At 38.9% G+C, this 20,351-nt stretch overlaps 1 protein-coding gene across 1 annotated transcript in view; it reads left to right on the plus strand.

Moving 5' to 3' along the window:
• Positions 1-20,351, plus strand: part of LOC111153125 (IQ motif containing H) — a 184,957-nt gene that overhangs the window by 75,752 nt on the left and 88,854 nt on the right. The window contains exons 9-10 of the mRNA XM_022511922.1: positions 10,776-11,327; positions 12,030-12,096. Coding sequence (XP_022367630.1) covers positions 10,776-11,327; positions 12,030-12,096 — 619 coding nt within the window. The remainder of the gene's footprint in view (positions 1-10,775; positions 11,328-12,029; positions 12,097-20,351) is intronic.

Below are 20,351 nucleotides of genomic sequence, written 5' to 3' on the forward strand. Positions count from 1 at the left end.
TCCACACTCAGGACACTGCTTGTCACCTCTGCTGTCATGTATGCTTTCGCTGGCTCTGACTTTAAGAGACTTTTCTGTCTTCTAGCTCATTAACCAAATAACCAAGACTCAAGAAGTGGAAGGATAAAGTGGAGACAGGCCCTGCACAAGGATCCAAGGAATAAGATAATACACAGTGGTAGACTTTGTAGGTATTTCAGAAATCTAAGGCCAGTCTTTTCAGGGCTCTAGTTCACATGTGGTTAAAGTTGCTAAAACTGCCTCTCTCAGCAAATATATCTTTTTATTATCTCAAGGCAGTCATGTTAACTATGTTAAGATCCACTTAATTTCAATTAATATTTTGATAATAAAAAATCTCTTTTATGGGTCAAACAAGCAAACAAATATATTTATTGGACATAAGGGTCCAGGTTAATTCATGAGTGTGTTTGCTTCTGGAAATGGAGGAGGGAGAAGAAAGTAAAAAGTAATAGGAAGACAATTTCAATTGTACCTTATGTGCTTTTTAAAAAATTTTCAACACATATATAAATAATTTAAATATCTCTAAATCTTATAAATAATTATAAATATATAAAATATACTATATTTTAAAATGGAAAATATATTTTACATTTATATATATTTAATGTAAATATAAATTTATATTTATCTTAATATATATTTATATTTACATTACAATAATATAAATATATTTTTTAAAATATATATTTTTAAATATATATTTTTGTCTCCTTTGCTTCGGAGATATATATATATCTCATATATACATCATAAATATTTTATATTAGCTAATGTTATGTACTTCGTCTTCATGTAGATTCCTCTGGTTTAAACTACTGGACTTTTGCAGCTTGCTTTCTTACATTTATGAGCCACAGATATATATAATATACATATACATATAAATATGTAATATATATGTGTGTGTATATATAAATACACATGTGTGTATATATATGTATGTACATATGTATACATGTATATATATGTATATATATGTATTTATATAAATACACACACACACATATATATATAGCAAAGAAGATAAAAGATTAACATGTGCCCATGGTAGTTTTTTATATTATTTTTCTGCACTTCTCTATATTTTCAAAACTATTTTCCAAATTGGAGAAAAAAACAAATAAAAGAAAATCCTATTTCAAAAGACATACCTCTCTGTAAAATCTCCTTTGCTACAGAAAGAACAGGTTTGGGTGACAACCTTTAGTGTCAATTTTGGAGTCTTGCTTTTCTTAGTCATTGTTACATTGTTACTTTCTTTAGTATTTCCCCAGTGTATTACTCTTTATCCTTTTGTTAAAAAATTGTGATTATTTTATAGGCGAGTCAGCTGAACTATTTTAAAGAAGCAACATGTGTGACAGGGACACTGTCCCTGTCCAGTCTCATTTCCTCCCATCTGTAGAAGGAGGGGATTAAACCAGCTCGGTTTTTTACAAAACGTCCATAGCCCCTACAACACTCACCCTAAGACCCCCAGGAAAAGGAAAAAAGTGGAAGTTCCCAGTAGGTGGGGCTCTAGACCCCTCACACCCACAGCAGCGGTGTTAACTGTGCCCCTTTTTACAATCAGATTATATTGTTTCCGAACAAAGTGTTCCAGGTTTGAAAATATATACTTTGAAAACCACCAGGTGATATCTAGCAGCAGTTTTAGCTTTAATGTGACCTATCTACTGAAGGAAATAAGCCCACTTCTTTGTTTCTGTTTACTGAAGTGTAATTAACCTACAGTGTTAGGTTAGTTTCAGGTCTTCAATAGGCTGATTCAACAATGCTTTAAGTACTCAGTGCTCATCCCAAATGTACCCTTAATCCCCTTCACCTATTTCACCCAACCCCCACACACCTACACCTCCCCTCTGGCAACCACAAGTTTGTTCTCTGTATTCAAGAATCTGGCTTTCTGTGTCTCTTTTTTTCTTTGTTTGTTCATTTTCACTTAGCATGATACCTTCTAGATCTGCACACATTGTTGCAAATGGCAAGATCTCATTCTTTTTTACGGCCCAGTAATAATCCAGTGTGTGTGTGTGTGTGTGTGTGTGTGTGTGTGTGTGTACACTGCATCTTCTTTATCCATTCATCTGTGAATGGACACTTGGGCTGTTTCCATATCTTGACTATTGTAAATAATGTTGCTATAAACATGGGGGGGGGGCTTGTATCTTTTCAAATTGTGGTTTCGTTCTCTTTAAGTAAATACCCAGTAGTGGAATTACTGGATCATGTGGTAATTATGTTTTTAAAATTTTTGAAGAAATTCCATACTGTTTACCTCTTGGCCGCACCAGTTTGCATTCCCACCGTCAGTGCAAGAGGGTTGCTTTTTCTCCACATCCTAACAATTGTTATTTCTTTTATTTTTAACTTTAGCCATTCTGGTGGGTGTAAGGTGATATGTCATTGCAGGTTTTATGTGCATTTCCTTGATGATTAGTGACGTTGAGCTTTGTTTCATATGTCTGTTGACCATTTCTTTTCTTCGAGAAGAAAACATAGGCAGAATTTGACACCAGCCATGGAAACATTTTTCTAGAAACGTCTCCTCTGGCAAGGGAAACAAAACCAAATTAAACCATTGAGACTACACAAAAATAAAAAGATTTACACAGCAAAGAAAACCATCAACAAAACAAAAAGGCAATCTATTGATACGGGAGAAGATATTTATGAATAATCTATCCGATAAGGGGTTAGTACGTGAAATATATAAAGAACTTCTACAACTCAACATCAAAAAACCAATTAATCCAATTTAAAAAAGGGCAGAGGACATGAGTAGATATTTTTCCATATCCACCTACTTCTTGAAGAGCAGAGAGTGCCTCCCTGGTGGTCTTTGTGCCCAGCACAACACAGTCTCCTTTTTTGTCTTGTCCTAAAGGATCACAGAGAGGGCAGGTGGTACTTTGGCAAGAATTGGAGTTCTCCAGCCTGAAGATACAAGATGAGATTCAGAAGGAATTCTAGGGCTGTTCTTTCCTCTTTTAGACTCACTTTGTTTCACAAAACCTCATTTAATTTACCTTCTTAAAGGAAGAAAAGAAAAAAAAATCCAAAACCAGAAACCTGTGGCATCATTTAAAACCATTTCCATTTTCTCTAATTCATTAGCAGCTGCTACCCTCACCTATGCATTTTTGACATGAAACTTTCAAAGTGAATGAAAATTACACAGTTTTATGTGTAAAACAAATTTTTTTTCCTGTAAGAAGTAATTGAGAAAAAAATACTCATAAAATTGTCTTTATCTGTCTTCATCGCACCTAAGTATACACTTCTATTGCTTGGGACTAACAATTTTACTTAGTAATATTAAAGTGAAACTTAGAAAAAAGTTTAAGTTACCAGTAAGCCACAAAATTACCTTAATTTTTTTTTTAACTTTATCTCTTTCATTCATTAAACCATGGCCTGATCCTTCATAGAAAATCTGGAAGGTTCAGAAAGGAGAAAAAAATGCCTAAATACACACACACACACACACACACACACACACACACACACACACAAAATCCCATAATATCATATCCCTTTGGCATTATTTAAACTTTGGCATGGCCCTCTGTTGATATCCTCCAATATATTCAACTGTGACCCATCACTTGTCTCCTAACAATTTATCATAAGCCTTTATATATATGACTTTAAAAGTCTTCATAGAACATTTCATAGAACATAATAATATGTCTTAAAGATATACCCTAATTTTCTTAGTTATTATCCTACGGTTTGACATTAAATCCTAAATGTCAGATTATTAACTATTCTAATTATTAATAATTAAATCATTTTCTGTTATAAATAAAACTGCCATGAACATCTTCCATATTTGTACATAAATCTTTGTATTTAAGCTACTTCTTAGCAGTAGAATTCCTTCGTCAAGGGTATGGACATTTTCAGTAGTCTGTTAGTGCTTCAAAACTCAGGCTATGAGTTTGCAAATAACTTGTATGATCATAGAAGACTTTTGTGCTATAAACCCAGCCCAAGTAGCTATCAGTTTCATTCATACATTCATTCAACTAATCCTCACTGACCTTTAACCATGTGCCAGGCAGTGTGTTAGACCTTGGGGATGTAGCAGTGAACAAAACAAGTCTTTGCCCTCTTGGGACCCACATTCTAGGGAGAAAGGAAGATATTTAATATAATGGCCAAGCAGTGATAAGTGCTACGAATGAAAATAAAGCAGCATCCATATGCAGGTTTAAAGGAGGTGACAAGGTGGGGTGTTGTAAGAATTTTGCAAGTATCCCTTAGCCATGTGGGATCAACAGACTTGTTAAACACACACACATTTTCCTCAGGAAAAGCACAAGGTCAAGCTTTACTTTGGTCATAATAGAGGTCCTTTTGGAGGCTCACTCTTCTTGCTTTACCACACGGGGAAAAACGATGATGTGCCTTTTCTCAGAAATCTAGGAATCTGGGCTGTTTTCACTCCCCACCTGCCAGGTTCTCTGTACACATCCCAGGCAGTTTCCACCCATCAGTCCTAATTGCTCCAAGTGGTTGTCCTTCCCTATGTCGCATTCTTTCTTTTTGAAAATATTAAAAAGGGAGCAGAAAAGATGAAATCAATGCAGCAATAAAATAAGTCTCTAGAAAAGGAAATATCACATTTGGCTGAAAACATATTTCATCTCTCTTAAAAATCTTCCTGATTTGTTCTGTTTGATCTTCAACCAGAATTTGATCCAATGTGTGTTTTTGTTCCAAAGGAATACATCGAGGGGTAGGATTTTTTTTTCCCCTCCTCAGAAAGTGTTTCAGAATTGAGGAAGACTCATTTGAATAAAGATACCTTTCAAACAATTGCAGAAATTAGCCCTAGAAAATTGCTGTTGAACTGAGTGGCCTTTACACACAATTCTCTTCCTTTATATATGTCTCTGTTCAGTGAGTTCTCTATCTTTGCCTTTTATCCTCTTTATAAAGCTTAGGGACTCTCTCACTTTTAATTGACACTTATGGCTTAAATGCAGTGTCTAGGTCCTAGGAACTGAGAACTGTTTTGTTGATCTGCAGACCCTGACTACTGGAATATCACTCTCTGGGGTTCTCTCCCCATGACCACCTTCACATGTAGTTGGTATAAACAGCTATTCCTTTACTATGGTGTGTAAGTTTCTAGAAAAGCTTCCTATTTAAAAAAGAGAAGAGGAGGGGAAAATCCCCAGGTCTTTTTCATGGTACACGAGGTGATGCTATTGGAGATGTTTGCCTTCGATGTGCTGGCTCTGCTAACTCCAGGAGTTCATTAAATAACACATAGCATTTCATAAGGGGTGACACTTTGTCAGAGAGACATTGGGTATCAAAATCAGAAGCCCCCTGAATGACCCCCTCCTGGAAACTAATACCCCAACAGATTTGTGAGAAGTGACTTCCCAAGGCCATGTAGTAAGGTGGTAACAGCCTAGATCCTAGGTCTTCTCACTTCAAATCCATCCCTTTCCCACCATGCCATGGTTCATTAGCATATTCACAGGGTAAGTTTAACAGACTGTTTTCCAAATAAGAAGGAAATAGCAGGTCAGGGCCAGGTTGGCTCTGATGTAGGAAGTGGTAAAAGGAAGATTGAAGGAGGAGAGCACAGCTTGGTACGGGGCCATATGGGGAGTTCTGGACAGTTAGGGCTGTCGGTATGGATGGTATGGGGGAGGGGAAGGGCAACTAGCTGTGTGATCATGGGCAAATCACTGTACCTCTCTGAGTCTGAGTTTCCTATCTATGGTGATAACCACACGGACCGGAGGTGAGTCACTGTGAAAGGTTCTTTATGCATGTTATGATCTTCACAGCAACTCTTCTCATTGTTAGAGATGAGAAACATTTAAGTGTAGAGGATGTTGTCTTAGCTGGGACTGCCATAGCAAAATACCATAGGCTGTGGCTTTAACAGCAAACATTTATTTCTCATAGTTCTGGAGGCTGTAAGTGCAAGATCAGGATGCTAGCATGGTTGGGTTCTGGTAGGGCCCTCTTCCTGGTTTGCAAGCAGCTGCCTTCTCGCTGTATCTTCACATGGTAGAGAGATCATCTCTCATGTGTCTCTTCTTCTAAGGGCACTAATCTCGTCAAGAAGCCTTCCACCCTTGTGACCTAATTACTTCTCAAGGGCCCCATCTCCAAATACCATCACATTGGGGACTGGGGCTTCAATGTATGGATGTTGTGGGGTCACAAAACATTCAACCCATAGCAGATGTTAACTGGCCCAAGAGTATGGAGCAGACCGTGGTAGGGCTTGGACTTAAACCCCAGTTAGTCAGACCTCAGGGCCAAGGCTCATTTTCCTGAGTCCATAATAGCTTGTTCAGTAAAAAGGCAAGGCCAGGGGTGCCTGGGTGGCTCAGCTGGTTGGGCATCTGCCTTTGGCTCAGGTCATGATCCCAGCATCCTAGCACTGATCCCTGCATCAGGCTCCCTGCTCAGCGGAGAGCCTGCTTTTCCCTCTGCCTCTGCCTGCCGCTCTGCTACTTGTGCTCTCTCCCTATCTTTCTCCATCAAATAAATAATTTAAAATAGTTTAAAAAAGAAAAACAGAGGGGAAAAAAAAAAAAAAAAGGCAAGGCCTGTGACCTTCCAGACCCGTCATGCTCTAAAATTCAATATTCTAATTCTGCTGAATCCCTAAATCCTGATTAGGTCAGCTACTCTCTCTGAATTTTGTTTATATCTTTCAAATAATGCTAGCCCTCTGAGGTAATTATGTCTGCTCTGTACAAAACTAAACACATTTCAGACTCTTGACAAATATTAAAGAGCAGGCCAGACAAGTGGCATCTCTGGTTTTTCAGGGACTAAAGCACGTTCGATCTCTGAGGGTCAGTTCACTCCTACTCTGAATCTAAGCGCTCACTTAGAGCCAGAATGGCTGGAGGAATTTATTTGTGTTCACACAACAGAATTGCCAAAGCTAATTACTAACGGATATGTATGAGTGTCCAAGAAAGGGAACGTTAGCTTATGCATTCAAAAGCAATTTAGTCTTGGGGTGCCTGGGTGGCTCAGTGGGTTAAAGCCTCTCCCTTCGGCTCAGGTCATGATCCCAGGGTCCTGGGATTGAGCCCCACATCGGGCTCTCTGCTCAGCGGGGAGCCTGCTTCCTCCTCTCTCTCTGCCTGCCTCTCTGCCTACTTGTGATCTGTCAAATAAATAAATAAAATCTTTAAACAAAGAAAAGCAATTTAGTCTTTCTAGGTAAATCCTTCCCTAAAAATGACATCCATGTTGGATTATCCCAAATACTTGATCATTTACCTTGAGGAGATCTTGGTAATATCTTATTTTAGGGACGCTCAGCTATGGTTTAATCCTATATCCGCATGCTATTCACATGTGTGAAAGGAACATTTCTCATAAAGACAATCCGCTTAGAAATACGCACCCCTTTTTCCTAGAGTTCCTCTTTGGGCAGTAATTTCTGAAGTTTGGGAGGTAATACCTGCCCTACTTCTTTTTTGCCTCATCCTTGTGACTTAACTGACGTGTGTAATCATCACCCTGCCTTCCTGTTTGTTTTGTTTTGTTTTAAATTTAGAATTTTTCTTAAATAATGGCTGCAGAAACTCTCAAAATTACCTATTAATAGTAACACTTTGCAAGTAATAAAGAGCCTTTCCTCAGCTAGTTGATTTGGTTAGTTAGAGCAGCGTGCTAATAATTAGGCCATCGCCACGGGTTTGGGCTCTGGCGAAGGTGTGGCCAGGGTCTTGGGAAGGACTAGGAGAGAATGTGGATGGCAGGACAGAGAGCCATCCTCGCTAGAAGGAAAACAGTGTTGCTATTGGGTAACATCATGTTGGGCGGACAGCATACTGTAAACAAAACAAAATAAAAACAAAAACAAAGGGGGAAGGGAGGAAGAGAGGCAGGAAGGAAAGACTAGAAGGAAGGACTAGAAAGAAGGAAGGTAGAAGGAGGGAAAGATGGCAGGCAATTATTTAATTGTCGACAAGTTCATGGAGACAAATAGTAAAGGAAGAATAACAGAAGGAACCGGAATCTGATGCATGGCATGACCTTTAATCAGGGCTCTTCTTCCTAGCAGGCTGTGAAGCAGCTTTGTCTTTACCTGCTCAATGGATCCCACAATGCTGATGCACTGCTTTAATTTGGGAAGGCTTTCTCTTGAGACACATGTCTTTTCCAGCTCTAAGTACGAAGTGCTCCCAAGTGTGGCATTCTCTGTGACAGATGTACTATAGTGATGCTTTAGCTGACTCCAAACCCATAGCTTCCCCGTGCCTGAGTGGTCTAGTTGATGTCCAAGAGTGTGTTTCCTTTGAGAACAGGTCTTTACCGGAATATCATCCAAGAAGGTAGGGAGGTATAATCCCTTTGTTCTGAAACGGCCACGGTTAAACTCTGGAAGCCCACTCCCCAGGAAGGGCTATTCTTTCCAAAGATCTGAAAGTCATTTGCTGCTGTACATGGATGCCCTAAGCCTATGCCTTTGGAAGGCACTGCCTGAGAGAGACCTGAGAGCCCTCTCCTTTCAAAATCTTCTCCCAAGTTTACTCCATTTTCATTGTTGGCCCCAATTCCACAGAAGTCTGTGTAAAGATAAGGAATTTCAAAACGATTTTCACAGCTCCAAGGAAATCAGGTTCCCTGGTAGACCTCCCGTCTGGGGCTGCACTTCTTAGTGAAATCTCGGGGTCTTGTCAACAGGATCCAACATGTGACTAGCAGGACCAGCCAGCGGCAGACATGTCCATCTGTGATGACTGTACGTGTCTGTACCTCACTCATGAAGTCTGATCATTCTACTCAATTCCAATTCTCAATTTCTAATTCTCTGAATTATAATGATGATGGGAAGCCACCATCAGACTCCATTCTTGAAGGAGGCAGAAATGCAGCCACGGGCCATTTCTGTTGGGACACGTGCCGCTTATCTTCCACCAGCTGTGGCTCCTGATGTCTGCTACAGGAGGCATTACTTCTCCAACTCTCTTGCCCATCCACAGGAAGGAACTCGTCTTCATCCACCAGACAGTTTGCATCCTCTCTTGGTGCCTTGAGAAGATCAGAAAGGGTGAGAGTCTTGGCAAGAAGGCTTTTTCCATCATTCCTATGCCTATAACAATTCTGAAGTGTAAGAAAAAGCTCACTGCTGTTGAAAGTCAGCCTCTAACATTCAGGAAATTCCCCTTCTTAGACTTAACACTTGCTTTTCCACATTTTTACTTGAGAAGACAGTCTAACTATTCCCCAGCCTGGAGCCTGACAAAAGAAAAAGAATTTGAAGGTTCTTTTCTTTATCTAAAATAATAATAATAAATTGTGATTACTTACTGTCCTTTCATTGTAAATCATCTCTCAGCTTACTTTTCTTTTAGATAGCTTTTTGTCTTGAATTTGTTAATGAATGTCAGTTAATACTTGTTTAATAAAGACAAAGCATGAACAATCGAACAGTAATACTCAATACAGTCCTGTGGCATAGTAGTTGTTGATTAATTATTTGGGTCCTTTTCTTTGAGTTCTCTGAAAACTCTTCAAAATGCAGAGAGTAATATAATCCTACAATTTGTTAAGGATAGGCTTATACATCTGTAAATGCTGACATATTGAAGACAATCTGTTCCTTAAATCCCTAAGCAAGAAGCGATTAGCACAGTAAGTTGATACCTGCCTTACAGAAGAGAAGGGAGGGTGTGAAACATCTATGCCCTCCCCGTACCCCAGGCCATTAGGAATATTTAGTCCATGGGGCAGAGTGTCTATTTTTCTAGTGCAACAAGTTTCAATGATGAAATGTAGTGATTTCACATTGACACAGACATAACACAATTTCCATCTCTTTTTTTTTAAGGGATATGTGAGACCTATATTGTTGTTGTCATCCAAACCTCTTCTGATTTTATTTTTAAGTCACACTTATTCCATTCTTTTTCATGCAGAAAAGTACAAGGAAGAAAACTGCCCATCATCCCATTCTTAGAGAACCTTCTTGACATTTAAAAATAAATGAAATGTTTCTATGTCTTAAAATTTCAATCATAGAAGCAAAATGAAAAAGCCAATGCTTCTTTAGTTTTATTCATTATGAGATTTCAGATTCTCTCTACCCGGGGACAACTTCAGGTATGTCCCCTAAGAAGATACCAGATTTTAGAATAAAAGAACATATGTCAAGAGAAACCTAGAGAATGGCAAGGGTGATCACACACAATATAACGTTCCTTGTAAAAATCACTCTTGGATATTAACAGAAGGTAGCAGAAGAACTGGAAATGCTGGAAACTGATGGCCTCTTGGAATAGATAGCACAGCTTTGATAAGCATATCTGAAGTTATCATACAGACTGCAAAGAAAGATTTCACCATTTTTCAGGACTGGTGAATAACTTATGAATGAATGAGAAGGCAATGACATGTTTCTGTACATGCATGTGTAAAAAGTAGATCACAGAGATTATGGGGGTCAGCTGACCATAGCAGAGTAAACTTTTATATGATCAGTTTCCTTGAGCGATTTTATAACACTTTTATAGAAAAGATAATAGCTTTGAGTGACCTCTAAACTATTCTTCTGGTGATGAGTTTCATGATATTGATATATACTAGCCAGACTTCCCAATTATGCCATGTATGTAAGTCAAAACTGGGATACATATTTTCCCGGCATCAGGTAATAAATGACAATGTGATAGTGCCTGTCTTGACCACTCATTTAAAATAGATCGCAATCCTATTTCATCTCTCGTGACACTTTCCTTTCACAGATCATGAAAGTCACAACACCTTCGAGAACTGTGAAATCACCATGGGATTATGACTTTTTTATTTATAATGGTGTCATAGACAAGGCAGCCCCAGACTTCTTAGCATTCAAGGAACATTTTAATTTATCTTGGGGAAGTATTTTTTCTCTCTTGGAACACATCGAGAAGTTTCTCAGAGACTATGCAATACCAGAAGTTAAAATAAAAGGGAACAATTTGGTAGCCTTCCTTCCAGAGTTTGAGCTGAAGAATAAACTTACCAGATACGACTTTCTCACACTGTTAGAGAACCCACTTCATATCCAGATGATGTTAAAGCTTCCGGGGCAAAGGTACAAGGGCCAAGATGGAAGGTCAGAGGCTGCCAACAAGATCCAAGCCACATGGAAATGCTTCAGAGCAAGAAAATTATTCCTCTTGTATCGCCAGCAGAAGTGGGCATCAGGTGTGATTTCCATTGCGTGGCTCTTACATTGCCACAAGACCCGAGTGAAGAAGATCCTGAAGGAATCACGTGAGAGACACCTGGAGAATTTCCGTATTCGAGCCAAGGTACACAAGGCTGCCAGCTGTTAAGGCAGACCTCTTTTTCTAAACATTTCTTGCTTGAGTGAATGCAATAAGTTGTCTCTTTATCTTCTCTTTCTCTCTCCAGCTACCCTCCTCGTCGACCTCTCTGGTCTTCCACTCTTCTCCATGTAGGATGCATAAACCCTACATGTGTTTGTACATCATATTTTAGCCCTAATCAGGAATCTGGCTTTTGCACCTGTAAAATCTACTGCAATTTTTTCTATAGAAAAAAAGTCCCTTCACTTTGACTATGGCCGTTCTGTCGGAAAAATCAATGTTTTAACCGCACTACCTTTTCTCTCTATATATACCTTCTGGCACTTTAATTTGCTTGGAAAAAAAAAATCCTCTCTTGTCTACATTGCTGTCACCACTTTGTCAGAAAGTATTTAAGTTTGCAGACAGCCTTTTAATTAGTGCTCACAATTTCATTTATGTTTGCTTTCTCTTTTTTTCATTCATATTCTGTTAATTAAGTGAGCTGCCTCTAATCTTCCCCTGCCAGTAGCATCATGTAGCCACCTAATTAAATTAATTGGGGAAGATGTTTTAAGTATGTAATTAAATCAATTAATATAATTTATGCCTGGCTTAACTGTACAGTGGAAAAACAGCTGAAGTTTGACTAGATGAATCCACTACAGCTTCCTGTCACTGATCAATGCTCTTCTTGATTTTTAGCATCTGGCAGCCAACTGGAATCGCATCAGGACCTCCAGGAGGACTATTATCCATATCCCATCATTAGGTATAACACTTTTGCCTGCAAATCTATCAGCAACCTCTATTACCCACCACATTATGGCTCCTTGATTGAGTTCAAGGAAGGCCCCTTGTTTTATTCAAATTGGTCTCGGCAGGAAAATGTTCTCGACATGATGAGAGTAATAACACAGGGCCCTCGCTCGAAACGGCGTTTAATTTGGGGATTAAGCAAATAAAGTCATTATGTGGGGGCTGCTATTCAGTGGAGAGGTGATTTGCTGTAATTCGCTTTCATCTGTATGAAATGAACTAAAAAGTTGTATTTTTTCCCCCTGAAATAACAGATAATGTTTTCGATCTTCTTTAATGATAGAAGAACACAGGCTTGCGTGTGTTGTTGCTGTTACGCCAATAAGCCAGGATATTGCTTGTACACTGTTTTTAATCAAATGTGCAGTCAAAATGATAAGCTACATTCTCTGAAATTATTTAGTTCTAATTACGAGCAGATGGGATGCTTTATTTGCACCTAGGGCGCCTGAGCAAAAGGAAATGCTGTGTGAACAAGAATAATTAAGAAGTTGAATAGTGTTTTTTGCGCTTAAATAATCTGCAGTTTCATGTTAATTAGCACTAATGTAATTATTTAATTACATTTATGAATTGGGGAACTTAAAAGCTGTTGTCTGCAACACAGTAGTAGAATAGGTATGCCAAAATGACATTGGGGATTTTGGAAGTCTGCACCGGAAGTTCCTTTGAAACATGAGCTGCTGTCAAAATGTGTGGGGTTGTTTGCTTGCTTATTTGTTTCATTTTGTTTTGCTTTTTAATCTACCTAGTGTGCTAAAAATTTCCTTGGTGAGACCAAATTTCCCAAGCTGCCTTGGTAGTTTTGACAAACAGCAAAACTCATCAAATCTTCATATTACATACTGGATCTTTGTTAAGGCTTTTAAAGGAGAGCAACACATTAAGCGATCTATTGTAATAGAATTCTAGATCGTGTCCGTCCATGAGTATACATGTTTGTGTCCTCATGCATAGTATAGAACATAACACATTTAAACAGTAAGATGAAAAAAACCAACATTAAAATTACTATATATATAATTATCTTTTACATTAGTAAAATAGTAGTAGTAATAAAGTAATGCGAACTTTCCTAGAATTTAGAGTGCTTACAGAAAAGTTAAGAAAACATGTCAGAGCTGCGTAGAGCCTTTTAGTTTGGGTATCTTTATAGCTCACAGAAGAAATTAGTTCCTTCTTAGGATGTAAGTGAGGTAAGACAGATCTGAATCTCATTCCAACTTGGGCTTTTGTTTTGGTGGGACTAGTTTTGCACACAAAATTAGTTCACACTCAGAAATTGCACTTGTAATTGATTACAACCAGAGAGGCTAATTGCAGACACAATTAACAGACTCGAGTCCCTTGGAATAAGGTGCAGGAGCCTTTTGCTTCTGCAACTAATTGTGGCCCTGACCTGCTATTACGTGGGAAATTTTGTTTCGTGTTCTCTATTTCATTCAAAGCTAGAAATAGAACAAGACCCCCCACTTTGCAATGTTGACAGCACCAAGGTATCACAGGCACAATTTCCACAAACTCCTTCCTTCCACCTGTCACCCTTCAAAACCCCAGTACAGTCAGCCGTGCAGAACAGTCTGATAGAAAAGTGTCTTTGTCCAAAGAGGTAAAATTTTGAAAATAACAGTAATCTAAACTGGGTAATAAAAAATAATTTTAAATGAAAATGTTTTAAGATTCCAAAAAGGTTTGCTGGATATAGATTAGGTAGAAAAAATAACCTGGTCAAAAACTAGAATTGTAGGGGCATCTGGGTGGCTCAGTCATTAAGCGTCTGGCTTTGGTTCAGGTCATGATCCCAGGGTCCTAGGATTGAGCCCCACATCGGGCTCCCAGATCAGAGGGGTGCATGTTCCTCCTTCTCTCATTCCCCCTGTTTGTGTTCCCTCTCTTCCTGTGTCTGTCTCTGTCAAATAAATAAATAAATAAATAGGGGGAAAAAAACTAGAATTGCATTATTTTAGATCTGATATTAAAACTAATTTTCTTCTAGAATACATATTCTTGGTTTAAATAGACACGTAATAAATCTGAAAGTCTTCCCTATTATAGTAATTTTTGTTTGTTAACAACATAATAACCCATTTTAAAGAAAACTTGCTAATCATGTATCTTCCAAGAGATAAGACTAAGCATATATATTTTTCTCAACTGACCATTTAAAAAGCCCAATTACACATTTTCACAAGAGAACAATATGTGGGCTCTGATGAAATAGTATTTGTTTCTATAATTTATGCTTTAGGTTTTATAAAAAGACCTGTGGCTATTAAATTAAGTTTAGGTTTAAATAACATTAACCTGTCACCTCATACTTATTCCACAGACATAATTCTCAAACCATAACTTTCTCTGAAAAAATGATTATGGTATACCTTTCTTGTGTGCACCACTTTTTCTGTGAATTCTTGAAGATTTTAGGTAGACACAATGTGGCTACTTTGTCTCCTGTACTAGGGACTTACCTACACAATTCATGAAAACGAAAGTAGATAAAAGCAAAGCCCTTTTTTTTTTCTCTAAACACATGTCCCCCCCCCAAATCTATTCAACATTGTAATTTTATTTTCAGAGTTGAGAGGGATTCACTAATCAAAATCAGTCGGTAGGCATGTAAGGTTCAGGGAGGCATTTAATGCAAATTACAGCCTTGTCCTCTTTTTCTCTTTCTATAGGAGATTTGCAATCAATTCTGGTGTAGAATTAGCCCTAGAAATAATTACACCATGTGGCTAGCCAATTAGGGCTGCACTAACTTATTTGAACCCTAAAAATGAAAGATTAGTACTGATAACTGTGCACTCTGTTGCAGTTATATGCATTTGGTTCTTTGTTTATGCAGTTGTGCACACACGAGAATAATTGCTTTCTCCAAACTGACGATCACGTAAAGGGCCACAGTAACATTTTCAGTAATGCCTTTGACCACAAAATATTTATCATGTATTTTCAAGTCTATAGCTTGATAATATGAACATTAAGACAATTACCCATTGCAGAGTAACCTCTCTGAAAGGAGGAATTATACAACTTGATTGGCTGTTACGCATTTGGGGTAGTATTCCTAGATATAACAAAGTTTTAACTATTTTTAACAAACAGGAGAGGTGGGATGCTGTTAACTGTTCAAAGGAATGGATCAGCCTTGTAATTTCATAAGATGATAAAAAAAAACCTCATCCTTTCCAGAGTATATAGGATAATCTCTTAATTGGATATTAGATATTTTTATCATTTTTATTGATGAAATACAATGAAATAGAATAACATAACAAAATAATCTACTATGGTTCATAGCAGGAATAGAATACTAGGATCTATTTTAAGCAAAATCTATCCGTCAAATAAGAAAGAACTGCAACAAAGGATCCTAATTCCTCAAGAAAAATCAGAAGTCTAAATAAAACCTAGGAACTAATTCTGCTTCCAGTTTCTTTGGCCAAGTTATTTCCTCCACTTTTAATTTAACCCCTGTGCTTCTTTATTACAGTGTGTCATTTGGTGCTACACTTAAACTCAGTGGCATTTTAAAATATATTGACATTAAATGAGATGGGCCAAGTCTCGGACTCTGAGGCCGTGAGCAGGTACATGAAGCACTGCCAGCCAATTAAACCCCCAGCGATGAGTTTCCTCTCTCACTTCTCATCCTCTTTTAAAATAAAAATAAGGAATTATTGAGGTGGGATCTTCTCTTTTCTCCATGTAATATTTTATCTTATTGCCAATTGATTTCAGGGCTAAAAAGAATCTATATAGTTCAGCTTCATTTTTTCCCCCTCTGTGCATTACTTCAGCAAATTATCCTTGGAGCAAACACCATTAATGGGTTCCAAGATACTCCCTTCCGTAAAGCTATGGATTCTGCTGTTGTGAGTATTATGAAAAAACAACACTTTTCTGCTGCTCTGGACTGCCATGGAGGCCTTAAAGAAAGGAAAACTTCCTTTTGTGTACAACTGACCCTATCCCAAATATTCATGAGACAGCAGCTCCTTAACCCCCCTCCCTTCTTTGGAAAGATAAGAACCAGATGTCACCTCCCTTTGTGAACAGGGGCAGGGTAGAGGACCACAGCCAAGAATGTTATCTCTGAAATCACATTCTTACTGTGCTTCCAAGCAGACTGACATCTTTCTACTTCCTCATTTTTGAGTTGTCAACTCAAAGACACAATAGACTTTGTTCTCAGAGCTAAGACATTGGGACTCTCAGAGCTAAGACATTGGGACTTCCAGTCAATTCTTCATGGTCTTCAGCACGTATTTTGGCAAGCAGCTATGGAATCCACAGTTCAGCTATGGCATTGCTACACTAGATCCTTGAGAGTGATGGACGGACAATATCTCCCAGATATAAATCTCCAAAAATATACCCATCCTTTGAGATCAGAAACAAAGTGCACTTAAACTTTCCAATTCCTGTACAGCCTGAATTAAAATGAAAACACACTGTATTCATCGATGTTATATTCATCCAAGTAATTTAAGTCAACACTCCTTCATCGGTTAGACCAGAGTTGGCCCCATGACCCTGTATTAAATTACACAGTTGGCCTTGAGCTATCTAATGTTGCCCCATGAAGTACAGAAGCAGCATTGAACACCAGCTCATGAGCTCTTCATGAAATGGATTAGTATTAGGATATAGTATAAAAAGAGTTTTGTATATGCTAAGATAAAACTACACTTTGTCATCACCTTCATTGTCATAAAAAATATTAAAATGTTTCTTCAGCAGTTCTCAGACTTACAAATATAACAACTACAGAGAACCCTAATAAGCATTATTTCCATAGGTTATATCTATCAATATATACTATATTAGAAACTAAAACTGAGAAACTTTAAAAAATATTTAATTTACTTAAAAACAACAACAATGGGGCACCTGGGTGGCTCAGTTGGTTAAGTGTCAGCCTTAAGCTCAGGTCATGATCCCAGGGTCCTGGGATCCAGTCCCCCATTGGGATCCCCGCTCATCAGGGAGCCTGCTTCTCCCTCCCCTGCTCCCCTGCTTATACTCTTTCTTTGTCAAATAAATAAAATCCAAAATAACAACAATAAATCTGCCAATGTAACATAAATAACATATTTAAAAAAAAATTTTTTATTTTCCCAAACAAAAAAAAATTTAATGAAAAGAGTTGCGTTGGTTTACAAGTTTGCAAATCTCTTAATAGAACATGGTTGGATTCTCATATCTATTTCTGTATTCAATCTGTTGCAATATGTTGTTTTGATTGAAGCCTATGAAGAAAACCTGGCCCTTCACAGATAATATTTGGAAAAGGGAAGACTGTTTCATACATTTTATAGCCTTTTCAGACAATTGTGTATATTCTTCTTTGGTTTTATACCAAAACTCAACGTGGATGGGAATTCCTATGTTAGCTACAATGTGGAATTTGCAATCCTATCAATATTTTTTTTTGCACTTTATGAAAAAGTCAACTATCATCTTAATATTATTTTGAAAATAGTTTTGACCTCCCAGACTCCCTGAAAGGGTCTCAGGACCTTTCCCGGTCTCTAGACCATGCTTTGGGAATCACTGGCCTGAGCTGCACATAATGCTGGGCCACCTGCTGATAACGCCACTGATAAAGAGTTCCAACAAAAGTTCCAACAAGAGAAAAGCCCCAACAAAATTCTCTCTCTTCCCTCCCTCTCTTTTTAAGATTTATTTATTAGAGTGTGTGTGAGTGCAGGGAGGGAGAAAATCCCAAGCAGTCTCCCCAAGGAGTGAGTGTAGGGCCCAAAGCAGAGCTCGATCTCACAACCCTGAGACCACGACCGGAGGTGACACCAAGAGCTGGGCGCTTAACTGACTGACCACCCAGGCACCCCAAGTCTTCACTCTTTGCAGAACCACACAGAATCCATTTGGCCAGTTTAGTTTGGGAATGTTTTCAACAGTCGACAAACACTTAAGCACCTCCTGTGTTTTCTGCATCCACATCACAAAATTCCCTAATCCCCATCTGCAGATCCCCTCCCCCAAACAATGCTCAGTTTTATCTTCATCAGACCGGCACTGGGTATACTACCTACACACATAAAGAACTCAGATAGGTGTCTCTCGTACTGTATCTTAATATTTTATCTCAGTAGCTTGTGCTTTCGCCGTTGTACAAGTAATTAAAGCCTGGGTATAATCATAATGCCTCGATCACATTTATCTGATGACTGCAGTATGCTGACAGGCAATCAGTAGTGACACATGTCACACGCTCCCTGAAAAATTTTTATGATTAGAGTACCAAAGTTGGCTAACATTAACTTGTTTATGAATTGGAGTAATTCAAGATCGCCTCTATAACAATGTCACTTGGCTCAGCTTGTATCCGTCCAGTATGCTTTTGTGAATGGAAGAGAAAGGGAAGGAGTGACTGACAGCTACTGCTATTGTCACCCGGTGTCAGCCCCTAAGGAGTGTGTGATGCATGTGACTATCACACAGCACGTGTTTCAAAATGGGGAAAAGGTTGAGAACTACTGAGGCCTGGTTGACCATCTTAGGCCAGGTGATCAGAGAAATGACAACTACTTGGTAACCAGAAGTCCACTGTTAACCTCTTCTCTGCCTCAGGTACCCTGTAAGCAATAGGACTAGGGGACAAAAGGAACTAGAAATAAGCACAGGGTGATGAGCAGTCTGTTCCAGAATATGTGCTTTAACACAACAGCAGGGGCGTGTCACATACCAGCCCCAAGGAGGCACAGTCGCTGAGCATGGCCTTGCTCGTGGGTTTCTGGGGTTTCTGGAAGGAAAAGCCAATCCCAGCAGAGCTAGTTTCCTGGGGGCAAAGAGGCAATTAGCATCGTCTGATAGGAGTTTGCATGGGAGTGGAGGTAGGGCTGAGAGAGGAGACAAATGCAGAGACGAAGGTGGAGGAATGATAACCAGTAACCACTGGTGAATATCCTTGGTTTGGCCGAACACCAAAGGTAGTTGGATCACTTCACAGAGGCATCTCTCAGGCATCCTTCCTTTAATGTGAAGCACAGATGATAACATTTTAAGAAACGACAGAACACTCTATCAAAGGAGAAATATTTTCGCATGTGACGGTGATGGCCATAAGGAAAACGGTTGGGTCCCTCTCTCAAGTGATAAGGAAGAAAGAGTGCCCCTTTATGCCAGTGCTGTTTTCTTCTAGGCTGATGAGGACCTAGAAAAAGCCACAGGTCCCACTCACCATTTTTTAAATTCCCACAAGTTCTCCAGATCAGAGAACCCATTCTATAAAAGTTGAAAGGAGAAGATGGAAGGTAGGCATTGTATGTATTTTCTATCGCCCTTTAACAAGTTCCCACAAGCTTAGTGGCTTAAACAACAGAAATGTATTACCTTGGAGCAATAATTCTGTAGTTCAGAAGTCTGAGAGGGGCTAAAATCAAGGGGTCAGCAGGATTGCCCTCCTTTCCAGAAGTTCTAGGGGAGAATCGTTTCTTTACCCCTTCCAGGTTCTAGAAGCTGCCCACAAAGGCATGAATGAAGAGAGCCGTTGGCCCCCTTTCTCTCTCATCCTTAAAGCCAGCAACAAGCATCTCTCTGTGCCTTTCTTCTATGGTGACATCTTCTCTAACTCTCTCCTCTCCTGCCTCCCTCTTCCACTTTTAAGGACTAGTCATTAGACTGGGTCTAGCCAAATAATCCAAGATAATCCCCCTAGTTTAAGGTCAGCCTGTTAGCAACCTTAATTCCATTTGCAACTTTATTTTCCCTTTGCCATGTAACCTAAGGTATTTGCAGGTTGCAGGGATGAGGACATGGGCATCTTTGGAGGGCCATTATTCGGCCTGCTGCAACAACTGGAAATAAAAGTGAGAAAGGAAGCAGAGGCTCTTCGTCCCTTCTGGAATTCTCTGCTCACATTTATCGAGGCTTTCTTCTCTCTTCTTTAATGCAACCACATTTATGCAAGGGCTAACTACGTCCTATCCGAACTGTATAGTAATTTGTAGGCTTATGTGATCTTGGACAAGAGACAAGGCACTTACTCTGGTTTTTCTTATCTTCAGCGTGACAGGTTGAAGTAGAATGTGTCTCAAAGCTCCCCCATGGTTCCAGCTGACCTTTGAAGTACCCGTGTCTCTACAGATTGTATTCAGAAGTATGATAGTGCATTGCCACTAGGCAGGTCTGCTGAGTTCCCCAAGGCCACAACATCCTTGCCGATAGCTTATGTGCAAGTCACTA

This window comes from Enhydra lutris, unplaced genomic scaffold (assembly GCF_002288905.1).
Source record: "Enhydra lutris kenyoni isolate GAN:26980312 unplaced genomic scaffold, ASM228890v2 scaffoldscaffold31, whole genome shotgun sequence".
NCBI classification, from domain to species: domain Eukaryota; kingdom Metazoa; phylum Chordata; class Mammalia; order Carnivora; family Mustelidae; genus Enhydra; species Enhydra lutris.